We start from the raw sequence: 24,219 nt of genomic DNA, 5'->3' as shown, positions 1-24,219 counted from the left end.
TCTCATGTTGTGAAGCCACACGATAGAAATAATGTAAGAAAAATGACATATCATCAAAAAATATACTGAAGAAAACAATATGGGAACCACACAACCCTCACTAAGAACCCTAATTTTATGCAAAATGGTCCTCATATGCGAAACAAAGCTTTGATACATATGAAACATCACATTTAATGCTCGTACGGATGTTCACACACCTTACACACGAGGATAAGGAGATTCGCAAAAACATTATGAGAATATTTGTGAATCTCGTGTTAAATATGCAAATATGTGGAATGTCCACAGTTGATGTCAGAAGTTTCGCATGTATGGTGGATGTTGGTGAGTCTTCTTGTGAACATCAAGATTACATTCACATGCCATACTTATGGTCGTTGTGTTGAAAACGTAAAACTCTACGAGCTTACTCCTTGCCCGTAGAAAGTCACCACACTTTAATGACATTCACATCTTAATTATATTTGTTTTGCATTAATTGGAATCCAGCATATAACGCTTATGAATGTAAGTCTTTTGCGAATGTTTGACTTTTGTGAACATACATTCAGACTTTATGCAAGTTTTAGTTAAAGGAAGTTCACATGGTATCCACACCAAGGCCATGACATTCACAAATGTGTGACATTAACCTGCAATAATCAGTAAACATGCAAAGGTAAGGAGGTTTGCAATACATATTTGTGAAAATCAAGACACACATTTGCAGACGTGTGTCCAGACTTTATGGGAGTTTTTAGTTAAAGAATGTTCACATGGTATCAATGTGAAGGTCGTTATGTTCGCAAATGTGACACGAACTTACAATCAATCAGTAAATATGTGAAGATAATGAGGTTCACAACACAACTTCGCAAAAATCAGAACACACATTTGTGGTTGTACGTTCAGACTTTATGCAAGTTTTTAGTTAAAAGAGGTTAACATGATATCCGTGCAAAGGTTATGAAGTTCACAAATGTGTGACACAAATCTGCAATCAATCAGTAAAGATGCAAAGGTAAGGGCATTCATACCACATATTTGTGAATGCCATACAAACATTTATGAACATACGTTAAGACTTTAAGTTTTTAGCTAAAAAAAGGTTGCATGACATCTGCACAAATGTCAAGACTACCACAAATGTATGAAACAAACCTACCAAGCTAGAACTTTTAAATTCTAGAAGGTTCACATAAGGCTTGCAAACCAAGCTTGCAAATCTTAGAAGATGCGTGCATTTGATATGCAAATCTCCTTTGTTGGGATTCAACTTAATCGGGTTTACAAATTTTTTATGCGGATATAATCAAGTTCATAATTTTTTTGTGTGAATCTCCTTGTTATTGAGATGTTGCAAGTTTTGTATGAAACATAGATTTCTATCACTGAAACATCAGCAAGTTCACTTGTGCCTAAAAAATGAAGAATCAAAATGTTAGATATGAAAAAGATTTTGGCAAGTTGTGAGGTATATCAGGTGTCATACAAAGATAGTACAATCATTTTTTGTTAATTAAATATAAATTGATGATATTTTGAAAATGTCACAATATTTTGACCATTTAAAATGACCAAAATATTATTTTTTTTGCAATATTTTCAAAATATTGCCGACATATGTAACTGGCGGTTAGCCGCACCACGCACGACTGTCTATTCAAATATGCTCTCTTTATCTCATCAATCATCATGATGGTATCATCCCCCAACAGAGAGAGAGATGTCTATTCAATCCAGTGTATTAATGACATCAAGCCTTTTTGTGATTCGATGCAGCACACATCTGGACCTGATTACTGAGTTTCAAATGCCGTGTTTTATGAACAAGGACATGCAAAGCCGTTAAGGAATACATGAGCACAAACGCATGACCACAAGTACATCAAGAAAACCTCCATTCTTTCAAAATTATCAGCTTCAATTACAACAAATTAAATACACATATCGCAAACTTACACTCGGGACAAAATTAGTGTTTTCCCTATCTTTCCCCATGAAGTGTCTGACTGCGTAGAAATACCTAGCTACCATAAATTGAGGGCTACAGTTTTGCGATCGTATAGATGTGACCCTTTTTCCGGGCAAATCAAGGGACTCTTATTGCCAACAGAATGACATTTGTTAACTTCCATATTCATGGAAGAAATACAACGCATTTTCTTCTCAAAAGAATGACCTATATTACTTGCATGAAATATACAAATGGCAGTTTGAGAGAGAGAGCGGGATGATCTGCAATTTCCTTCAAAATGTAGCTCATCACCTACAGCTTATCATAGGAGCTTGCTGGTACGTCGCTTTGTCGAGCCACCGGGAAAGAGTTTCATTATCCAACCCAAAACCCTTTCAACCACCTGAGTTCATGAACCACAAGAACAAGAGGAATTACTGGTTTAGCATATTGCACACAGCAACACAAATCTATCATTTCATATCTTGATGCAGTAGTTCAAAACATTGAGATACAAGCGCACATACAAAATGAAACAGATGAGATAATTACTCGACTTTTTAATCAAATTCTCTTTTACAATTCTGATCTACTCAACCAATGCAATTTTCATCATTTTGTGGAAAAATAGTTCCTCATATTGATATGTTTGATCCAAAATACAAAAGAAAAGAAACAGAAAATAGATAAAACAACAGATACTGGTATTGACACTGGATATGTGACAGTTCATGGACTCAATCCAGCCTATCTTGCGCACACAGTAAACACAGACTTAACTTCGTCATGCTTTTTCTGTGAACATGACTTTTAATCTTAACAAGATTATGTTTGCATTTCTTGGTAAAATATTGGCTATCGTCATGGGTTCCAAACTTCCTAGTTGAAACTCAGGTGAAGGTTGTTTTGACCAAATCTGAACCGATGGATATGTTCAACATGGTTGAAACAGTAGAAATCAACCCTTGAGTCATTTTTTTGACGTATAAATACGATTTTTTGAGGGTTGAATTTGTGGTACATTGTAGGCCATTGATTTTTCAACCCACAGATAGTCCAACGTATATACATATATATGTGAGTAATGCGCTCGTTCTGGCCTGTTAGGCCCCCCCTCCAAAAATCGTAGTTTTTTTTTTTCACACCTAACACCATAGATGTGATCTATAGGTTTTGTTTAATGGGAACCGGATTTTGGATCACCTGAATCTGACATGCTGGTGATCCAAAATCAATGGCTATGAGGGCATCAATTTTTCTCGGCTCATAAAAATACATTTTTTGTTGAAAAAACATGATCCAAGAGTTTATTCCCACTAAATCGAGCATGCTAAACACATCTAACAGTTCAGATCTATCATAAAACACTTCAAACTATGGGGCCTAATGTGGCAGAATGAGAAAAGAGGGCCTAATATGTTCAGTTCTCATATATAAATATATAAGGTTTATATTTGGTACAATACCATCTAGTTTGAATCTCACGATGCGAGTTGTTTTGACACAATCTAACCTCATAGATGTGTTCAGCATGCTCAATTTAGTAGGAATCGACTCTTGTATCATGTTTTTTTTTACTAAAAAACATGTTTTTATAAGTCAGGAAAAATTGATGCCTGCTTTGTTTTTTGGATCGCCAGAAAAACCTGTATACAAATCGGACTCCAGCAATCCAAAAGCCGGTTCCCACTAAACAAAACCGGTAGATCACACCTATGCTGTTCAATGTGAGAAAAACAAACAAACAAGGGGGTCCCACTCCATTTGCTAGGTTGTTTGCACATACAAACGACTGTAGCAAATCTTAACCCATATATATATATATATAGCTCAAATAATTAAATACATAAACATGCCACTGAGTCCTTTTCGTAAAATTGACATGTCTGAGAGATATACACCGTGTTATCCAGTGCGTGTCCATGTGGCACAGGTCTGAATTGCTTCAAAATGGTTTCGACAATTTTAAGTTCTACTCTTAGCAATGGCAAAGTAGCCAACAATCATTACGCACACCACAAATGAAGAAAATTAACAAGGTATACAAAAGTTAAAAACGTTACTGCTATCATTTTCTTTGAAAAAAGGAAAATATGAGATATTTATAGTTATTCTTTGAAACAGCTAAGAAAAATTATATCTGAAATAATGATGCTCAAGAAAGAAGTACCTCGTCCCCCTCATCGGCATATGTTGTAACATTTTGTATGTTGTAAGAATCTCTTGGTCTCACAGTTGCATTATCATGAGCCATGTTCTGAGCAATCAAAAGCTCTAGTCTTTGAGTCTGGGCTTCCAACTTTTGTGACAATTCTTTGTTCAACTCCTACATATGAAAGCAACAGAGCCAGAGCAGAAGCATAAGCATCAAAAGATGCCATTTGTCAAAATATCTGAAAAGAACAAGCTCCAGCAGAATTTTTCAGGGTTTAAAAAAAATAAATTTGACAGCAAGTTAGAATAACCCTCAAAATATCTGAAAAGTTCATCTTCATACATATTCAATCTGTCTATCAGTCAAAATTCCATGCCCGCCACATCAACCAATGTCATAAGTTAGAATAACCCTCAATATTTTGCCATGTCAAACTTGGGGTTCACAAACTCTTGTACTCCCAAGCCCCTAATACTGAAAAAACAAAGTCTCACCTGCTAAGGGATCATCCTGTGAAATAAGGAAGATCGTTCACTGACTTCCAAAGAAATATAAATACATCATATCAACAGTTCCACCATTCATTTCCACATGAAATCATTCAAAGTAGCATCCGATATACACAGTAATTCACCTTCCCTTTAAATTGTAAACACGTCAAAGGCATATGACTCATTCACAATTTCATGTCTCCTTATGAGAAAAGACAAAGGGTATATCTCTCAATATATGACAATAATGTACACCAAGGGAAAATTAAAATTTAACTGAAAACATGCCTAGACTTGGCATATGCCGTCATTCTCAAAAGTATCAGTTGAATGAATGACCAAAACATCAATGAACATGGATGGAGTGAGCATGATTGGAGCACAATTCACATAACAGATTTCATGCATTGACTTACTTTTAAATGGGAAGCATGTGAGGATTCACCAGCCAGATCATGCAACAGCTCCTCTTTCTCTAATGCTAACTGCAAATAGGATTTTGAAATCAATAATATGGTACATTTGCCCCAAAAGCAAGTCCATACAAAATTTACATTGCAAACTAGAAACATAACCACAAAAAGTGGCTTGGGATCTATGTCACACGGACTCGGCTAGGGAGGCACCGCACCCGAGTCGACACGCCCCGACACGGGTGCGGCTTCGGACACGGCCCGGACTCGGTCAACGAGTCGAGGCCGAGTCCGTCCTTGTTTTGGACTCGGTCAACGTTGACTGAGTCCAAAATGTCCATTTTAAGGTAAAAAACAAAAAAAAGATCTTTATATATATATATATTTAAAAAAAAATATATATATATATATAGCATGAGTCTCAAACATAAGCCCCAGAAAAAAAAATCCGGGGGGGGGGGGGGTGTGCTGCCCCCCTACGCCCCCCCTGGACCCGCGCCGGGGGGAGCCCCCGGACCCCCCTTTCTGCAAGGGCAAAAGTATAATTTGCAAAGTTTTATAAAAGCACTCATGTTGGTGCCAAACTTTAGAGGACAATATCCACATATATGCACACAGGATATATATATATATATATATATATATATATATATATATATATATATATATATATATATATATATATATATATATATATATATATATATATATATATATATATATATATATATATATATATATATATATAGCCGAGTCCCCGTGTCCAAAATTTTTAAAATTGCACCGCACCCACACCCACGCCTGCGCCCATGTGACATAGCTTGGGATAGTGTCTAGTCAACCTTTCAAAGCAAAAACGTTTTGTCAAGTATGAGTATTCCGAACAATAAAAGACATGAGATGATACCTCTACAATCAGAGAATTAATGTTCCCAACCATTCTTAATTGATCCGAAGGAAGGGAAGCAGACGCAGATGAGAGAGGAAAACCAATTTCAGGCACTGCGGAAGGGACGGCAGACATAATACTGTGTCTAAGAGAAAAGGATTCACCATCCTGCATGTCATGACCAACAGTACTGGAAACCATGCCAGCAGCACTAGCTACACCAATTTCATTGTTCAGAATTTCAGCACATGAGAACAAAGTAGTTGGCCAATAAATAGGTTGTGATCTTTCTACAAAGAAGCTAATGCAAAATGAAGAATCTATAACAGAACACCTTATAATTAAAATAGGTCTAAAACACTCCTCAACAAAGAAAAAGAAAAGTGTATGCTGGTACACAGGCATACGTACTTAATTCATCAGTAGACGTTGATACATCTTTTGCATCATAGCTCCTCTTACAGGCATCAACAGATTTTCCATTAGAAGAAGCCTTCCACAACTTGGACTGCAGTAGTTTTTTCTCTGCAAGGCATTGGCGAACAATGGGACAAATAGAGAAGATTAAGTTCAAACCAACATTACAACAAGCACCCATATACATTAGCAAGTCTGATATGAAAGAAATCAGCCTCTTTTGCAGATGAATAGGAAGTGATCATGAATCAAAGTTGTGGCTACCAAGAATCACGATTCCGCATATTCAGAACCCACAAATTTTTGAACTAAAAAATTGTGATTTCTGAACCAATTGTTACATAAACTTATTATATTTTATTGAATAACATGTATTATGCATATCTCATAATTTTTATTTAAATGTGCTAATAGACATTATAAAATATGAATTAATTGTTGCATTTCTTTTTTAATTTTAACTACCTCAAAATACAAAGTAAACTTACATTTCAAAAATGTAACTATTTCAATTATTGTGAACCATATTAATGTTTCTGAATGCTGCATTTATGTTTTCACATTCTCCTAAACAAAATGACAAGAGATGTCTTAGTATCACCTACAGATTATAAGCTTCACTTGCTTGCCCATTACCTCTCTCTCTCATGTTCCCAGCCTGACAGGGATTAAATGGAAAAACATATCATGTAGTATCATTTCTGTCAGTAGTAACCACCAAGGATGACACTTGTGATTCATATCAAGTATCACTAAAAACCGATGATATTGAATATGACTGGATCTCTTCTACCCATACAGGAAAAAGGAAAGGGAAAATTCCATTTAGGGGCCAACCTTTTGCCTATAATTACAAAAATGGACCTCACATTTCTGAAATTCCAAATATGAGCCTCTGTTTTCCTGGAAACTGCCAAATAAGGTCTATTGCTAATGCTTCAGGGAGCCGTATCAGGAACTTCTAACATATAAAATATTTTACAATAATTGGAAAAGTAGTACTTGTAGATTTTTTCGTTTTAATGAAAAATACGTTGATAACTGTTTAGTTATACACTGCCGGTCCCAAGCCCGGATAAAGGAGAAGGGTTGCGGTAGGCCAGTGACAGCCAACATAAAAACTTAGTCATACCCTATGAATATGAACCAATATGAGAATTTAGTTGGGCCGTTCCCTACTGAGCGACGCGCTGTACTCTATAGGCCCGGAGGCAGTGATAAATGGGCAAGGGTTGCTAGGTCGTCGTCTAGAAGCGACGCGTCACACCGGCGCCCGGGTGTGGTGTCAAATACGCAAGGGTTCCCTCACTTTGTTGGACGGGTGGGGGTAAAGAAGTTAGTCCAAGACCATAAAATTAGGTTAGCCACTTGGAACATAGGGTCTTTAACTGGTAAGTTGATAGAGTTAGTAGATGTTATGTGTAGGAGAAAGATTGATATTTTATGTCTACAAGAGACCAAATGGGTAGGTGAGAAAGCAAAAGTGATAGAACCTTGGGGATATAAGATTTGGTATACAGGATAAATAGGAATAGGAATGGAGTAGGGATTGTTATGAGTCGTGAGTTTATAGATAATGTAGTTGAGGTCTGTAGGAAGGGTGATAGGATTTTACTTATTCAATTAGCATTAGGTACAAATATTATTAACATTATTAGTGTTTATGCACCTCAAGTAGGTTTAAATGATTCCATTAAGCGTCAATTTTGGGAAGATTTAGATGGAGTAGTACAAGAGATATCTTATAGAGAAAAGCTTTTCATCGGCGGTGACCTTAATGAACATGTAGGCATTAGTAGGGATGGATTTGAGAGTATCCATGGAGGCTATGGTATAGGAGAAAGAAACAAAAGTAGAGAAAGGATTTTAGATTTTGGTTTGTCCTATAATATGATCTTAGCAAACACTTGGTTTAGGAAGAGGGAGTCTCACCTAGTAACATTTAAAAGTGGGGTTAATATGAGTCAGATAGATTTTTTTCTACTTAGAAAGAGAGATAGGGGTTGTTGCATCGATTGTAAGGTTATATCGGGAGAAAGTGTAACTACACAACATAGAGTCTTAATTTTAGATCTTAGAATTAGATAATGCCGCAAAAGGGACAGACATAAGATAGATCCTAGAATTAAGTGGTGGGCACTAAAAGGAGCTAAACAAGAAATGTTTATAGAGCAGGTAGTTAAGGAAGTTGATTGGTGTCTCGAGGAGGATTCAGAATCAATGTAGAATAAGATAGCGGGTGGCATAAGAAAGGTGGCTAAGGAGGTATTGGGTGAGTCTAAAGGCGGTGCACCGCTAGGTAAGGATACATCATGGTGGAACGAGGATGTCAAATTAGCTATTAAGGTTAAAAGAGAGTGTTAGAGATATCTAAGTAAGAGTCGTGATAATGATAATTTGGAGAAGTATATGATAGCAAAGAAGGAAGCTAAAAAAATAGTTCGAAACGCGAGGGATAAGGTATATAAGGAGGTTTATGACAAGTTGAATACCAAAGAGGGCGAGAAGGATATTTGTAGGCTTGCAAAGATGAGAGATAGGAAATCGAGGGATCTGGGTATGGTTAGATGTATCAAAGATGAAACGCAAAGGGTTTCAGTCAAAGATGAAGAGATTAAGGAGAGATGAAAAGATTATTTTGATAAGCTATTTAATCGAAGTCATGCACAGGGTCTTGGAGACTTCTCCATTCCTTTTCATGAGATGAATCATGACTTCATGCGCAAGATTCAAAAGAAAGAAATTGCAGAGGCTTTGAAGAAAATGAAATCAAGAAGGGCAGTTGGCCCAGATGGTATACCTATCGAGGCTTGGGAGAGAAAGGTTTAGAATGATTGACAAATCCTTTTAACAAGATTTGGTGGATAAATAAGATACCTAATGAGTGGAGGAAGAGTACTTTGGTGCCTCTATATAAGAATAAGGGTGATATACAAGATTGCACAAACTGTCTTGGTATAAAACTCACGAGTCATACTATGAAACTTTGGGAGAGGATGATTGAGTCTAGGTTGAGGAAGGTTGTCATGATATCGGAGAATCAATTTGGTTTTATGCCTGAAAGATCAACTATGGAAGCTATACATCTTCTTAGACAACTTATTGAGAGATATAGAGAGAGGAACAAAGATTTGCATATGGTTTTTATTGATTTGGAGAAGGCATACGATAGAGTACCTAGGGACGTTCTCTGGTGGACAATGACGAAGAAAGGTGTTTCTCTCAAGTACATTAGTATAATTTGGAAAAGGCCTCTATATAAGAATAAGGTATGAAGGAGCAGTAACCAATGTCCGTACTTGTGGAGGGGTGACAACCAATTTTCCTATAACGGTTGGGTTACATCAAGGATCTGCTTTAAGCCCTTTCCTATTTGCTATAGTGATGGATGAGCTTACGAGATCAATTCAAGAAAATATGTCGTGGTGTATGTTGTTTGCTGATGATATTGTTTTAATTGATGAGTCTAGAGCTGGGGTTAATGCTAAGTTAGAATTATGGAGACAAACATTAGAAGCAAGAGGTTTTAAGTTGAGTAAGAGTAAGACAAAATATATGGAATGTCGATTTAGTAAGCAACGAATTAGTAATGGGAGTGTAGTGAAGCTTGGTGAGCAAGAAATACCGGTGGATGACTGTTTCAAATATTTGGGATCTATCATTCAAAAGTATGGAGAAATTGATGGATATGTAAATCATAGGATAAAGGTTGGGTGGATGAAATGGAAAAGTGCAACTAGAGTGTTGTGCGATCGTAGAATGCCATTGCGGTTGAATGGAAAGTTTTATAGGACGACTATTAGGCCCGCTTTACTATATGGTACAGAATGTTGGGCTGCCAAGAGACATCATATTCAAAAAATGAGTGTAGCTGAGATGCGTATGCTTAGATGGATGTGTGGAAATACAATAAAAGATAAGATTCAGAACAAGGAGATACATAAGAAGGTAGGCGTTGCACCTATTGAAAATAAGATGAGAGAGAATCGTTTACGGTGGTTTGGACATATTCGGCGAAGGCCTAATGATGCTCCAGTTAGAAGGATGGAGAAATGGAAAAATATATTAGTTAAAAGAGGTCGGGGTAGGCCTAGGAAGACTTAGATGGAGATGATAGGAAAGGATATGAATGCTTTGAACCTCACCGAGGACATGGCATTGGATAAAATTGATTGGAGGAGAAGGATTCATGTGGAAGACCCAGAATGATTTTCTTTTTTGGTTCATATCGCCGACCCCAATTGTTTTGGGATGAAGGCGTAGTTGTTGTTGTAATGAAAAATCCGTTGATGACAGAAACCCCATAAAACCTTGATAACTTATCCTTAGATTAGTTTTGACACAATTAAAATGAAAATTGACACATAGTTCTACTAGAAAAAGAAAGAAACCATAAAGAAAAATCAAAATGCAAATGAGATAAATGCACAGTACATTTTTCAGTTTCCAAAAGCCAACCTAAACTTTAATCAAATATTATGCTCGACGAAAGGCACTTTGTCAGTCACCTTTTTCTTCAACTCTTAGAATAAAAGGCAATTAATAACACTTGTTTTGTTCATTCCATTTCTAATAATCACAAAAGAGAGATTAAAATAACAAACTTTCACAGATTAAAGAACCACATATTACATTAGAGGAAATACATCTAAATCAACTGTATTCATACAGACATTCGTACCTTCCTGCAAAGCATCAATTGTAGATTGCATATTTCTGTGTTCCTTCTCTAAATTAGAAATTTTCTTTCTGCATATAAAAGAAAATGAAAAATAACATTGCTTCAGTTTGCCCTTTTCCAAAAAATTAAGTGTTGTAGTCAAAAGCTTAGAGAGTTAGAGTTGATAACCAATTAAATGGGCCTAGTTAAAAGAAGACAACTACGAAAAAGGACATCTATATCTCACTAATTAGAACTCAAACCACAAAAAGGAACTTATTAATCTAAAAAAGTTCACCATGATGTTTCCAAAAACACATGAAATGGCAGGAAAATAATGGTTGAAGTTTTTGCCCAGCCTAAGCCTGTCTTGTCCAACTCTAATTTTCCTTTACCAAGAAATTCCTGATGACAATGCTTGCTTATGTAGAGGAAGGGCATGAACGAATTCCACCATCCTTTAGGCTCCTTTTGGGCCATACTTGGATGTGGGTAAAGGGAAAGAATTAGACACAGCAAATGCGCCTGATCAACAAGGAAGTCGGAGGGCTTCCTCCGTTTTCAATATTGTAAGAAAAAGAGGTTTCTTAGAGAATTCTGACAATTCTCTGTCTCTTCACAGTCTTGACCACAAATAAAGGTTGCACATGGAATTTTATTAAATCCGTAAACCCTACTACTCCACACATCTTCCTAACCCCTGGAATCAAATCTACACTTTGCAGAAACATCATTCTCTGAACTAGGCATCACTGAAATGTGCTTCACCCTTGCATTTTCAGAACTAATTTGTAAAACACAAACCACCATGGACTTTATGTATCTTAGACTTTTCAAAACATGATTTCACAACAATCTAATCATAGAAGGCACAAAACAGCAAAAAAAGTCATATAGCAAGCTATAACATAACTGACATTGCCCCTGATGCAAATTTCAGATATATTTTTTTACCAAATGGTAGCTGATGATTCAACATTTTCAGCACTATCGAGAGGTGCACATGTGAATAAGCTAGACTGATCAAGAAGAATTGGTTTTAAGAATAAGGCGGTCAAGCTTACACCCAAGAATACAAGGAAACCCTGCCACAAGCAAGTTATATTGCCATTGATCCAATTGTTTTTAGCTCAGGTGCTATTTCATAGCTCCTCAAAGTACATTATGATACACTTGATCGGGATCATTGATGTATGTGGCAATGGATAGTACCCAGAGTACCGGACACAGGACCGGACACAGGAACAAGAACACATTTTCACTGGATGTATACCTTCAATCCTGGACTTGGATTACAAATGGGTCAGATCTGGAGCATGAAAAAAAGGAAATTGCTCATATTCAAACAAGTATTCATGCACAGCACTTGAAATTTTAGACATCTGTTAGCCAAAATACAACTATATCAAACATATATCTGCTTCCAACAAGTGGGATTCACTATAGGAGTTATGTAATTCTGATACTGATTGGCCTTAAGAGAAACTAATCTGTGTAGCGTATTGGTTTTTGCATATAAATGTTCTGCTTGGGCCCATTAAGACATAACCCAACCCATTGGGACTCTGGGTCATAGTTGGGAAACTCGTGACTCGGGCTTGAATCGGACCCCTACTGGGTCACCGAGTCAGCAGGTTGACTCGGTGACTCGGACGAGTCAGGACTCTATATTTTATAGTGTAAGCACATGAATAAGACAGAAATAACTAAACTTCAAGCTAATATGTCAATAGATAAGTTGCAAAACATTTAATTATACATGATTATTAACTTTTTTCATTGAACAATATTAGATTCTTAATAACAAGTGACTTTATATAAGAATTATGCATTAAAATAATAAAATACATGATAAAAAATTTTATTTAATGGGTTGGATTGGCAGTCCTGAATCGTGATCCAGTTGGGGTCTGATTCGGGTTGACTCTGGTGATTCCTGAGTTGACTAGCCGGGTTTGCCAACTATGCTCTGGGTCACAGGCTGCCAACAGACCGGGTTGCCCTCAAAAACTAGTGGGCTGAAGATAAACAGGCCAAGGTTGGTTCAGTCGGCCGAATGCCTACCCTTACTGACTTTTGAATTGTCATTTGGTAATAATACACCACATTAATCACTGAATGGACTTCTGGGAGAAAATAACTGCTTTAAAAAAAACTTTGCAATGGAAGGGATAAATGGTTCATTTAGTAATATTCAGCCTGTATAAGCTGCCTAATCGACACCTTGGAAAATATGTGATTACTTGAGTAAGCTATTGAGGTATATTATTGAATGTCCATCTGCTGCTGGCTGTGTGGTAAATTGGGATTAGTGATCACAGCTAGTATTCCACACTTTGCTACATATGTTTTTTGCAGAACCACATTGCACCAGGTGATAGTAAATGGTTGACAGTGCTACTCTATAACATCAAAGTCTCGTCCAAGGTTATTATGGCGGTAACTACAAGATTTAGTGGGTTGAGTGTAAAATATTCCTAAAAGTTTCATTTCAACATGGCTTGCTGTTATGAACTGCATCATCATCATCATCTCTTCTTCATGAATACACCATAAATGCACATGCTGCACAACTATTTTACCTGGATATAGGTATTAGAAGAAGTTGAGCAATGTATACAATTAAATCAACTTAACTAGGCCACTGGTGTTATGCAACTTCGTTGACCATATCTTTGCCAGGAAAAATTTTGGCTCACAGTTAACAAGCATAACAATGCCATCACTGAATCTTTCACCACTTAAGCATTCATTCATTTCCAAGATCATCATCACTGAAAGAATAGAAAAAATGAAAGAACAAACAAGATATGCTAGGAAAAGATGGAAGTCTGAGAGTACTTATATGAAGATATTTCAGCAGTTGAGCTCTCTAGTTGTTTTTCCAGCTTTAGTTCATTTGATCGCAATCTGAGTGCCTATTCAAGAAATTTACAAGAATTATATTAAAAACGACAGGAATGCCAAAATCAACAATTAAGTAAATTCACCATATAATGTTTTTTTTGCAGCACATGTATGAGCGAGCTAATAAATCAGAAAAACCATTACAATTAGAATGCACAAGTCAAACCACCTGAAAAGCTCGTTTGAGCTCAAATAAGCTGCGGGGAAAGCTGAGGCATCCTTGTAGCTTGATATGTAAAAGAGTGAAAACCAAACGAACCCAGGCCCACGTGTGTATGTATATGTGTGTGCAGGTGATCTGAGTATTCAAAGGTGTGTTTGATTGCAGGGATAAATAGTTGCCTAGGACTATTTATCCCAATTTTGGCATCCTGCTCACATTACATGCAAACAACGCAATCTTTGGTCCATGTTTTTTTGTACTTTGCAAGACTATTTATCCCAGATTTTGAATGTGTGGATAAATAGACTATTTAACCATGCAATAAAATGCCCTCGAAGAAACGTCAGGATGTGGAAAGTTGGAAACAGAGAATTTAGAAAGTATTCATGAAGTGAAATGAAGCAAGTAACAAGCAACGCAGTGCCAAGGACTGAGAAGAATCACACCATCACTTAAAGGGAAGCATGCCTCTCACTACAATTCATGCTTCAAAGCCTTCTTCCCATTGACTAGTGGTGCTTCCAGTAACAATGGTTAATTAATAAATGGGAGTCGCCTTGCCCCTATGGATCAGGTTCATGTTTTATATATCCTGAGGGTTGAGGTTCAAAACCTTATTCTTCACCCACCTACTGCATACTACCGAAGGGGAAAGGTTAGGCTCAGAATTGAGCCCAAGCCTGGCTCGTGGCAAAGCAAGAAAAACTCAAACATGCATTCTCAAGTTCGAAAAGTCCACCTCCTTCAAGCATGTCAAGCTCAAGCTTGCACTGTAATGCATAAAAGCCAAGTCTGAGCAGCCTAAGTTCAACACTTTGCACCCTGTGATATGTCTCAACTTTTCTAATCTTCCCTCTCAGGTATTGCCTCGTGAGGATCCAAGCAAAATAGCTCCTTGTCAGCCTCACATCAAAATCTTTAACGATCTAGCAATAATTTAAAGAAACACTTACTTTTTCTTCTAAGCCAATGACCTCAGATGCTAAAAGTTTTGCTCGTTCATCAGCTGCATTGCACTCAAGTTGCGCATTGGTATACTCCATTCTCATTGCTTCAAGAGCTGACTGTAGTTCGTAAAAGATGACAACAATCAGTGAAAGAATCACTTGCATGAAGATAAGGCAGAATTTGAAAAGTGGCCAGCAAGAAATTTTTGCACATCCACAAACAAGAAAAAGCCAGGGAGAACAAGAATATTTATGGATCCTTTTTGCATTAAGAACTGACAGTTCACACAACACAACTCTACAGACACTAAGTTTGTTACAAACAAAAGCAATCAGTAAAGAAATAGGAAGAAGACTCAGTCATGATGTGACTCCTATAAGCTTAAAATAGAAAAGTATACCAAAACAATGAAAAAAAAATCCAGCCTAAGTGTCATCACAAGCAGTTGAAGAAATTTATGATATAATGATAATATAACAAAAGATGTTGAACTGTATGATATAATGGTAATAGAACAAAAATTGTTGAAATATGGCACCAGAAATATGAAAACAAAAATATGTTGCACGCAGTTTGTTGTCACACTATCAAAAACATCGCCTTCGTGGTTCGTCCATACCTTCCACTGAAACCCAGGGACCACAAGAACATCCAAAGATAACTAAAGAAATCCTCGGAACTCCTAAAAACATGTATCTTTATATTTCTGTAAAAAAATGCTGAGAAAATATAAAGAGCACGTGAGTCCATGTCGTGCCACACTATGTCCAACAGAAAAGCACTGAAAAAATCTAGACTAAGAACAAATTATCATATAGTAATCATAGTTACTAGTTCAACAGTATATATATCGACACGCAACACACCCAATTGCAACTGAGATGTAAAAAGGCTTAGGCCAAACAGTGTCCAAGAATGTTGAACAAACATGTTTTTTAAAATTCAAACCAACCTACCAAATGGGTCTCTTTCAAAGTTTTTTTTTAAACATCCCTTCATTTTTATCACCACATGATGTTATTTTACACAAAAGAGTAAATTGAGCGCCTATTTTTGTGTCATTCGTAGGTGTCATGGAGGAATGTGCAATATGGCAGCGTTTGAGACATGATACATCTTTCTTTTCCCCCAGGGCCTTATTCCACCCCTGTTTTCCCAAAAATATGACCTAAGAGGAACAGCTAAAACAAGTTCCACCAATAACAAATGCAGAAATTTGTGTCAGATGCTCCATATCCATAAATCCAGAATTACTACAACAGAAGATACATTTTAAATAAACTATGTAACATAAACTAATAAAAAAGGTTCAAAATGTGAGACCTTAATGAAATCAATCTTGAATAACACAAGAACATAAAGTATGATGTTATTACAGCAAGGTCAGGTCTCATAAATCACACTATAAAACCAAGAGGAAAAAAATTATAAATCAAGGTTTTCAAATATTATAGAGTTTTCAGGAGAAGATAAGGTAATATATGCTCATTTAAAGATAGCTTCAATGATCCTTTTATTTTCCTTTATAAATCTAGGAGAGATAATTTGCTACAATCGATTGTAAAATACAGTCCACTTAGCAAACCCTGCTCTTGGATTGTCAGAATTGGACCCTATACAGGCTTTTCCAGCAATCCATAAATCCACAGCTATGAATACATTGATTTCTCTCGACTCAAAAAACATATTTTTTCATCAAAAAACATAATCCAAGAGTCGATCCCCTCTAAATCGACCATGCTGAACACATCTATGGGGTTAGATCGAGTCAAAACAACTTGCATAATGAGATTCCAAAACACCCTCAGTACATAAAGTTATAAACAACCACATACATCAACTACAAGGATTCCATCAAACCCAACAAACAAAAGAAGCGAATCTCATTTTTGAAAATTCAGACAGTTCCAAATATATTGAAATACTATTATCAATTGAAAAAAGATACTAACCAGCTGAACCCCAATTTCTTCTTGCAACTTATCCAAATCAGATTTTAATTGATTGACAACTTTACCCTGAAAAATAACGAAGTGTATAAGCATACATAACAAAATTATACAGAAGACAAAGAATAGAAATTGAAAAGTTATAATCTCGATATCGTTTTAGGACATTGAATCCTAGGCATCCAAGCACTACCAAAGAGATATTCAAGAATAAACAAGAATAACAGCAGGCTTGATATTTCAAGGATTTAATATAAGGGATACAAAAATCTAGAATGTGCATGAGAATCATTATAACAACAAGCTTTTACATGTAAAAATGTCGATTACTTGCTTTGCCAATATGAATAGTGCACTTAACCCATGCATATAATAACTAAAAAAACACCTGCCGATTGAAGCTCTCTGTGAGGGACGAATTCTCTGCAGCTAAAGATTCTGCTAAGGTTCTGGATGCATCCAAAGCTCTCTGCAAAGAGAATTTTTCTTGGGTCAAATCCTCAATATGCTGCAACAAGGAGAAAGAAGACATGTAAGTAAAAGCAGGATCAAAAGGAATTAAAAAATTTGACTTGCTACAACATGCAGTACAATCATAAAAATCAAAAGGAGATGTGATATATTAAATAAAACGAAGCAAAAAAAATGACTCCGGCGTTTCAGGAAAGAATAAATCTTGGGGGGAAGGTTGAAGATTGATTAGAAAAATAACTTGACTTTATAGGTGAAACCATAGATAATTTCTGGCTCACACATCAACTTTAACCTATTAACAAGGCTACCAACTCATGGAATTCAATAGTCAAGAAAACTGAAAGCTCAAATAAACTTTTACTCCTGAATTACTACAAGAATTTAAACTATATCGACCCCAGTATGCTAGGATAGGCTGGGTTACAGTTCAAGTGTTGCTAAACTATGTGATAACAACAATGATCTAATCTGCTATCATTTTCCCAGGTTGGATTTTCAACTGAAAAAAAAGGAGAAAAGAAATATTGCAGCCTTCAAATCAAAGCTGCATATGCTTAACATCATACTCTGGCAAAAGCTAATGTTAGAGAAAAACAGAAGAAATAATTTCAATGAAATTCACAAAAAGAACAGGAAGTGCCGGTTGAAGTGGGACGGATATCAGGAGTGGAAAATAGATTGTCCCGGTATATTCAGAAAGTAATTAAGAAGATATGTACCTGCTCCAAAGCTGTAAAGTCCTCGTTCATCCCAGATGAAGGTTCAAGCTTTCTTTCCATGCTTCCATGCCTCGGTGATTCTTTGCCATCACTTACAGCATATGAGAAATTCCTTACATGAAGATCCCTTGAATTTTGAGGATGTGGGTCTCCTAGGCTCATAAAAGATTCCACTGTTGCAGGGTATGGTGAAGACTGGATTACCGCAGCATCATTATTTGAGCTTTTGAAAGGCCCTAAAGACTCTCTTTTTTCCGACTCAAAAGGTGAAGTGTGGGAAATTGAAGGTGCGTTTTGCACAAGAATAGAGTCAAGAAAAGATGGACGAGATCTGAGGTTAATAGATTCATATATAGTCGTATCTGAAAGTGTATGGCCAAATTTACTTTCAAAATTGAAACTTGAAGCCGTAGAAGGAAGCACGTATTTCTGCCCCAGTGCATGATCCGCATTAAAACCATCATGAATGGAGCCTCGAAGTCCTGTAACCCCCGTGTCAGTAGAGTTGGTAGTGGAAATTTCACCAACATCATGCATACGTCGCTCAGTTCTAAAAGACGATGATGCCAAGCTGGCACTTGAGTAAAGATCACCTGCATAACATAAAATCATAAGTTCAAAAAAACAGGAAAGCCTATTTCGTTTGAAGATAATTCAACAAAACAAATAACAAGCGTAAAGCTTCGTACCATATGACTTTGATGCAGCATGGCCCATAGCACTGCCGAAAGCATCCCTCGTTTCATGTGAAAAAATGTTTGATGATGCTTTCACCAAGTACCCTCCACCTAATCTTCCGCTATCTTCTAATGAATCGGCAATGTGTCCACCATCGTTTTCTTCCAAACGGGTATTGCTCACAAACTCAATTTTAGCTCGGCCAGTTCTTCCAGATTCGGTAACAACAGACCGTCCTGTTGCTATCCCAGCAATAACACCTCCTCCATTTCCATCATAAGTCCTGAATTCATGCTTCTCGGCCTTTGGGATGTCATTGTCACCATTACGTGTCCCGTAAAATTCAGAAACAATAAGCACTTTCGACTCGTGAGTCTGTTCACGCTCTTCCGCTTGAACGCTCTCAGGCAACAGCAGTACATCATGTTTGCCATTAGGAAGAAATCCTTTGGTATTCTCTGTGGAAGGAATGACATGATTTTCGTTGCTCAAGGCTTCACGGGTTGCATGGTCAGCACCAAGTAGCTTAGATGGCTGGCTTTCTAGAGGCAATTGATCATGTATGGTGTTGGCAACATCAGCCAGCGGCAACTGACCACCAGGAGACCCCTTTTTAGCCCGGCCTTCCGCTTTTTTCTTGCGGAATTCCTCTAGCTGGGAATACAAAACCAACTCGGCGTCAGGGGGAAGGCATTCGACCGAATACCGTATGCATGAAACACGAACAAGAGTTCCTTTTTTTTTTCTATCCGTCTATTTCAAAACAACGACATCAAAAGAAAAAGCACGAACAGAATGCAAACATATCCGATAATTCAAGGCAGCATTAATCAAAACGAGACACCAATTGAATCGGTCCGAATTACGATCGCCATCGAGCATCGATTTGGGAAGCATGAAAAAGGATGACATGAATCAACAAATCAAGGGAGATCAAACATCACATATCGAATCGAACGAACGGCAGCCGCCCAAGATTTGAAAAAACAATAGGCGTAAAACGATTCGATCCAAGATACAATGAGAATGTAGGATACGAAGGAATCGAGGACGTACCCGCCGTTTCCCAGCTTCAAGATGGCCCTGCTTGCGAGAAGAAGAAGACGACGACGAGACAACCTGGGCCGACGCCATCCGCAAACCCTAATCCAAGCAGAAAACGATTTCAAGACCACTCTAGATCCGCAACTCCCGCCTCGAACTCTGCCGGGAGAAGGCCTCCCATTTAAGGAGCCGCGAGCCCCTTTGGGTCGCCAGATCAAAGAAGAAAGGAGGGGATGACGGAAAAGTAAAGCACAACACGAAAATCTCAACTATACGCAACGAAGAATCCTCCCTTCTGCCTTACAGGGTTTGGATTCCGGCGAACGGCCTGATGAGGAAGAAGCAGGACTGGGATCTCATAAACCATGTTTAGATTCCCTTCTGCGAAGAAAAAAAATAAAATAAGAATTTATTTATCCATAATTACGATGGAGGTAGCATTTCTTTTAACGCGGTTTGCTAATAAATCGGTTACTTTGACTTGGGGTTCCCTCCGTTTTAGTATAAATTTCGGGAAAATAAAAACGGACTGGTTCTTTTTATTTCATGTACTATAATTAAAAGATATTTTAACGGATTCACTCTACTTGTAAATGTGCATTTCACGACCAAGCCACGCTTGAAAAAAAAAATGGAGCAAAGCCCGTGGTGATTCATGGTCACTATTGGACAAATACAAATACTTAAATTGCTCTACCTAGGGACATTCTTATCCCTGGGGTCCTGGCCTCAGTTTTACACTACCAGCTCAACAACAGTAGGTATAGCAGTGCCATCAGGTCTTCATACAACAGTAGGTATAGCAAGTTGAGCCAGCGCGATTAGGCCTTCATATCGTTTGTGATTTCTTAGAGTTATAAATAAAAAAAACATGAGATAAAATAAATAAAAGAGATTATGCTCTTGTCAATAGATAAGAGAGGAGCATTTGACATGGAGCAAAGGGGACTTGGGTTCTTACATCAATGAGCTCAGCCAGTGAGGTGTTTTTCCCTGGTTATCCAAAAAAAAGTGGATATAGAGAGGGTGGGAACAATTCCACCAAGCGGGCGTTTCCACAAAAGAATATTCTGAAAAGAGTAAAAATGATGTTGTGCATATATATATATATATATATATATATATATATATATATATATATAGAGAGAGAGAGAGAGAGAGAGAGAGAGAGAGAGGGAGAGCCATGGCTAACAAAGATCCCTATCTAATTGATTCAAATCAATGATAATGATTGTGGTGTATCGTCCAACTATTTGTAACGGTGGTTATGGTATAAAGAGTGGAGTGTGGAGAAAGGGAATCGAGCAGAAAAAAGTGATATAAGAAAGACATAGCTTACCTAACAAACTGAAGGGCGATCAACTTAGTTGTTGGGCTTTTTTACAATTTTCAGAAACATAGACAATAAAATAATTTATGTGAATATATGGTCTTTATGGAATTATGGATCAAGTGAGGATAACCGATCTTCTTGAGAATAGGCAATAGGCAATCTCACTGCGTTGCAATAGAAAGTTGCACTAGTTTTTTTTTTTTTTACCACTTTAGTCGAGTTGGAGGTGCGTTTTTTTACTCATGGTCGCTGGCCATAACGTACACTGACTTGACGTTGTAAAACTACAAAGTTGGCTTCCACTTAAAAACAGTTGTATTTTTGGAATCCTTGAGGGGTTGGGTGCTTTGGTACTTGCTGACATCCACCAAACTAATTGGGAGCTGGAGTTGGCATCTCCTTGACTCTTAAAAAAGGGAGGTAGGGGAGGAGATGACAATACTATAGGGTGTTCTACGTTGAAGTTGCCAACCCATAACTGTATTTGGGAGATGAGCCAAATCTCATCCCCTATGATCGTATTATTCCGTGGCAAGATAATTTGAGACAAACATTTTTAATTATTGAAAAAGCTTTGACATGTAAATAGGAACACGTGGATTCTGACGTAAACCAATAGATAAAATAAACGTTTGATGAAAACCCCAATCTCCATATACGACCAAATGACAACGAGAAAACCGTGAAAAGGAAAAATTCTTTGATCTGACCTCTTGTTCTCTTTAAATATTTATCTTCTAAATGTTAATTCGTATACGTGGACATTAATGTTCGATCCGCAGACCCAAAAACAATTGATTTAATAGGAATTTTAAGTATGGTAGCCATATGCTCCTTTTTCCTTGAGATCCACAAGCTTTTGTGAAAGATTTGTCGAGGACAATCTTGGAAACGTCCCTCCAGTTGCGCTCTCAACATTGCAGCAGTTGGTGCTCTTGATGGGTAGCGAATTGCTCAAAGTGTTGACTGGTTGAGCTTTGGTGATATGAGTAGTATTGCTTGCATGCTGCTGCTCATGATCTACAAAGGAACCAGATCTAAACTGTAAAGCTATTGGAAACTACGGCCATCGTGCAGGCAGTGTAAAACCCCAAAGCAAGGATTCTCACACCTTCGGGGGGCTATGCTGGGCTTGCGCAGAGAGGAGACGCCCATGAAAATCGAACCTTAATTGCCTGTCTTGCGGGCCCCAAGTATGCAAGCAAACAAGATCGCACTTATGAAATTGCCCTCGTTATAGGTACAAAGACATGGAGGCTTTTTGAAAAGTGCCTGGATGTCATATAGTGACTTCGTACAACGATATATATATATATGAGAGGGTGGTGTATGTTCTCCCCCGATGATTCACTGAATCCCACGTCTGTGTTCGGGGCTTTGAATGAGCACCAATACAAGCACATGGGGCTCGTATTCCCGTGTATGTTGACATAACTTTTCATCGGACTCTGGTGTTGTTATAAAGACTTAAGTACCATTTCTTACTATTCTTCTCATAAAGTGATGGTTTGAGAAAATGACAAAAATGCCCTTCATTCAAAAAAGAAAAAACAAACAATTCAAAAAAAGGACAAACATGTCCTCCATCCAGAAAGTCGAGAATGATGTTGACTCTTCAAAGTCTTCTTCTTCTTCTTTATCCGTTCAAAAAAAAGACAAACATGTCCTCCATCCAGAAAGTCGAGGATGATGTTGACTCTTCAAAGTCTTCTTCTTCTTTCTCCGTAAAACACTATAACCCTCTCTCTCTCTCTAGAGAAGAAATCAAGGGAGGCAAAGAGTTCTTCCTGGAGAAGGCCATGAACATCAACCCTCTCACTCTCTCTCCCTTCTCTCTCTACTGTGCACATCCAACAGACGATCCTACATTGCTCCATCAAACATCGACTGACCTGCACACTGACTGTAGCATCGTTCAACTTGAAGAGTTGTGGAGTCTGATTCAGAGTTTTTGCCCTTACAGGAGAAGGGTTTGGGGGCTCCTCCTAGCGTGGGTAGCATCGTTCAACTTGATTCGTTGTGGAGCCTGATTTAGAGTTTTTGCCCTTACAGGAGGGGGGTCCGGGGGCTCCCCCCCGACGCGGACCAGGGGGGCCCGCCCCTGGCGGGGGGCTCGGGGGCAGCGCCCTTCAGACCATTTTTTTTTGGGCCTTCCAACAGCAATTTATAGTGTTATCGGGCTTTCCTACAGCGATTTGTAGTATTTTCGGGTCTCCAACGAGCCCCACAACGATTTATAGTGTTATCCGGCTTTTCAACAGCGATTTGTAGTGTCTTTCGCAAATCGCTATAGCGATTTATAGTGTTTTGAATCTCACTATAACGATTTGTAGTGTCTTCTGCAAATCGCTATAGCGATTTATAGTGTTATTCAGTAAGCAAATCGCTGTAAATCACTACCCAAATTAGGACCAACTTGTCAGGGCCATATCTCCTTAACCAGAGGTCATATTTCAAATCCGTAAAAAATAGTGTCTTCGTTATTGAGTCTAGTTTATTCCTGTAAATTTTAAGCAATTTATATTGTCATTTTATTCCCCATTTTAACTAAAAACCATACCCTTATTATTTTGTGTTATTTGAGTTGCACAACATCATTCTCGCTTGACATCCACATCTTGATTCTGGCATGCTCCCGGTTGGATTTTCCATTGATTTCTTCCAACCTTTCTTGAAACAAACATGTCTTTCTCACCACGACACCCTGTGCATTTTTTGACCACGACACCCGGGACCCATGCCGGGGGGGGAACCCCCCGGACCCCTCCTGTAAGGGCAAAAACTCTAAATCAGGCTCCACAACAAATCAAGTTGAACGATGCTACCCACGCTGGGAGGAGCCCCCAAACCTTTCTTCTGTAAGAGCAAAAACTCTGAATCAGACCTCACAATGAGTCAAGTTGAACGATGCTATCCACGTTGGGAGGAGCCCCCAAACCCTCCTCCTATAAGGGTAAAAACTCTGAATAAGAGTCCACAACTCATCAAGTTGAATGATGCTACCCACGCTGGGAGGAGCCCTCAGACCCCCCTTCTGTAA

General features: G+C 37.8%; 1 protein-coding gene across 1 annotated transcript; it reads right to left on the bottom strand.

Moving 5' to 3' along the window:
- Window positions 1-1,885: 1,885 nt before the first annotated feature.
- On the bottom strand, window positions 1,886-20,204 carry LOC149844356 (protein BLISTER-like). Its single transcript, XM_089994286.1, has 13 exons — window positions 19,859-20,204; window positions 18,814-19,456; window positions 18,125-18,717; window positions 17,320-17,439; window positions 16,935-17,000; window positions 14,988-15,098; window positions 13,806-13,882; window positions 10,986-11,053; window positions 6,299-6,412; window positions 5,906-6,102; window positions 5,002-5,070; window positions 4,110-4,265; window positions 1,886-2,342 (listed from the first exon to the last, which is right to left on the bottom strand). The coding sequence occupies exons 1-13, from the start codon at window positions 19,934-19,936 to the stop codon at window positions 2,262-2,264; spliced, it is 2,373 nt and encodes a 790-aa protein (XP_089850412.1). The 5' UTR covers window positions 19,937-20,204; the 3' UTR covers window positions 1,886-2,261.
- Window positions 20,205-24,219: the final 4,015 nt, after the last annotated feature.

Source organism: Nuphar pumila, chromosome 2, assembly GCF_984573655.1.
Source record: "Nuphar pumila chromosome 2, dmNupPumi1.hap1.1, whole genome shotgun sequence".
Taxonomy (NCBI): Eukaryota; Viridiplantae; Streptophyta; class Magnoliopsida; order Nymphaeales; family Nymphaeaceae; genus Nuphar; species Nuphar pumila.
The sequence above is the reverse complement of the archived record's forward strand: the minus strand, read 5'-3'. Positions and strand labels throughout refer to the sequence as shown.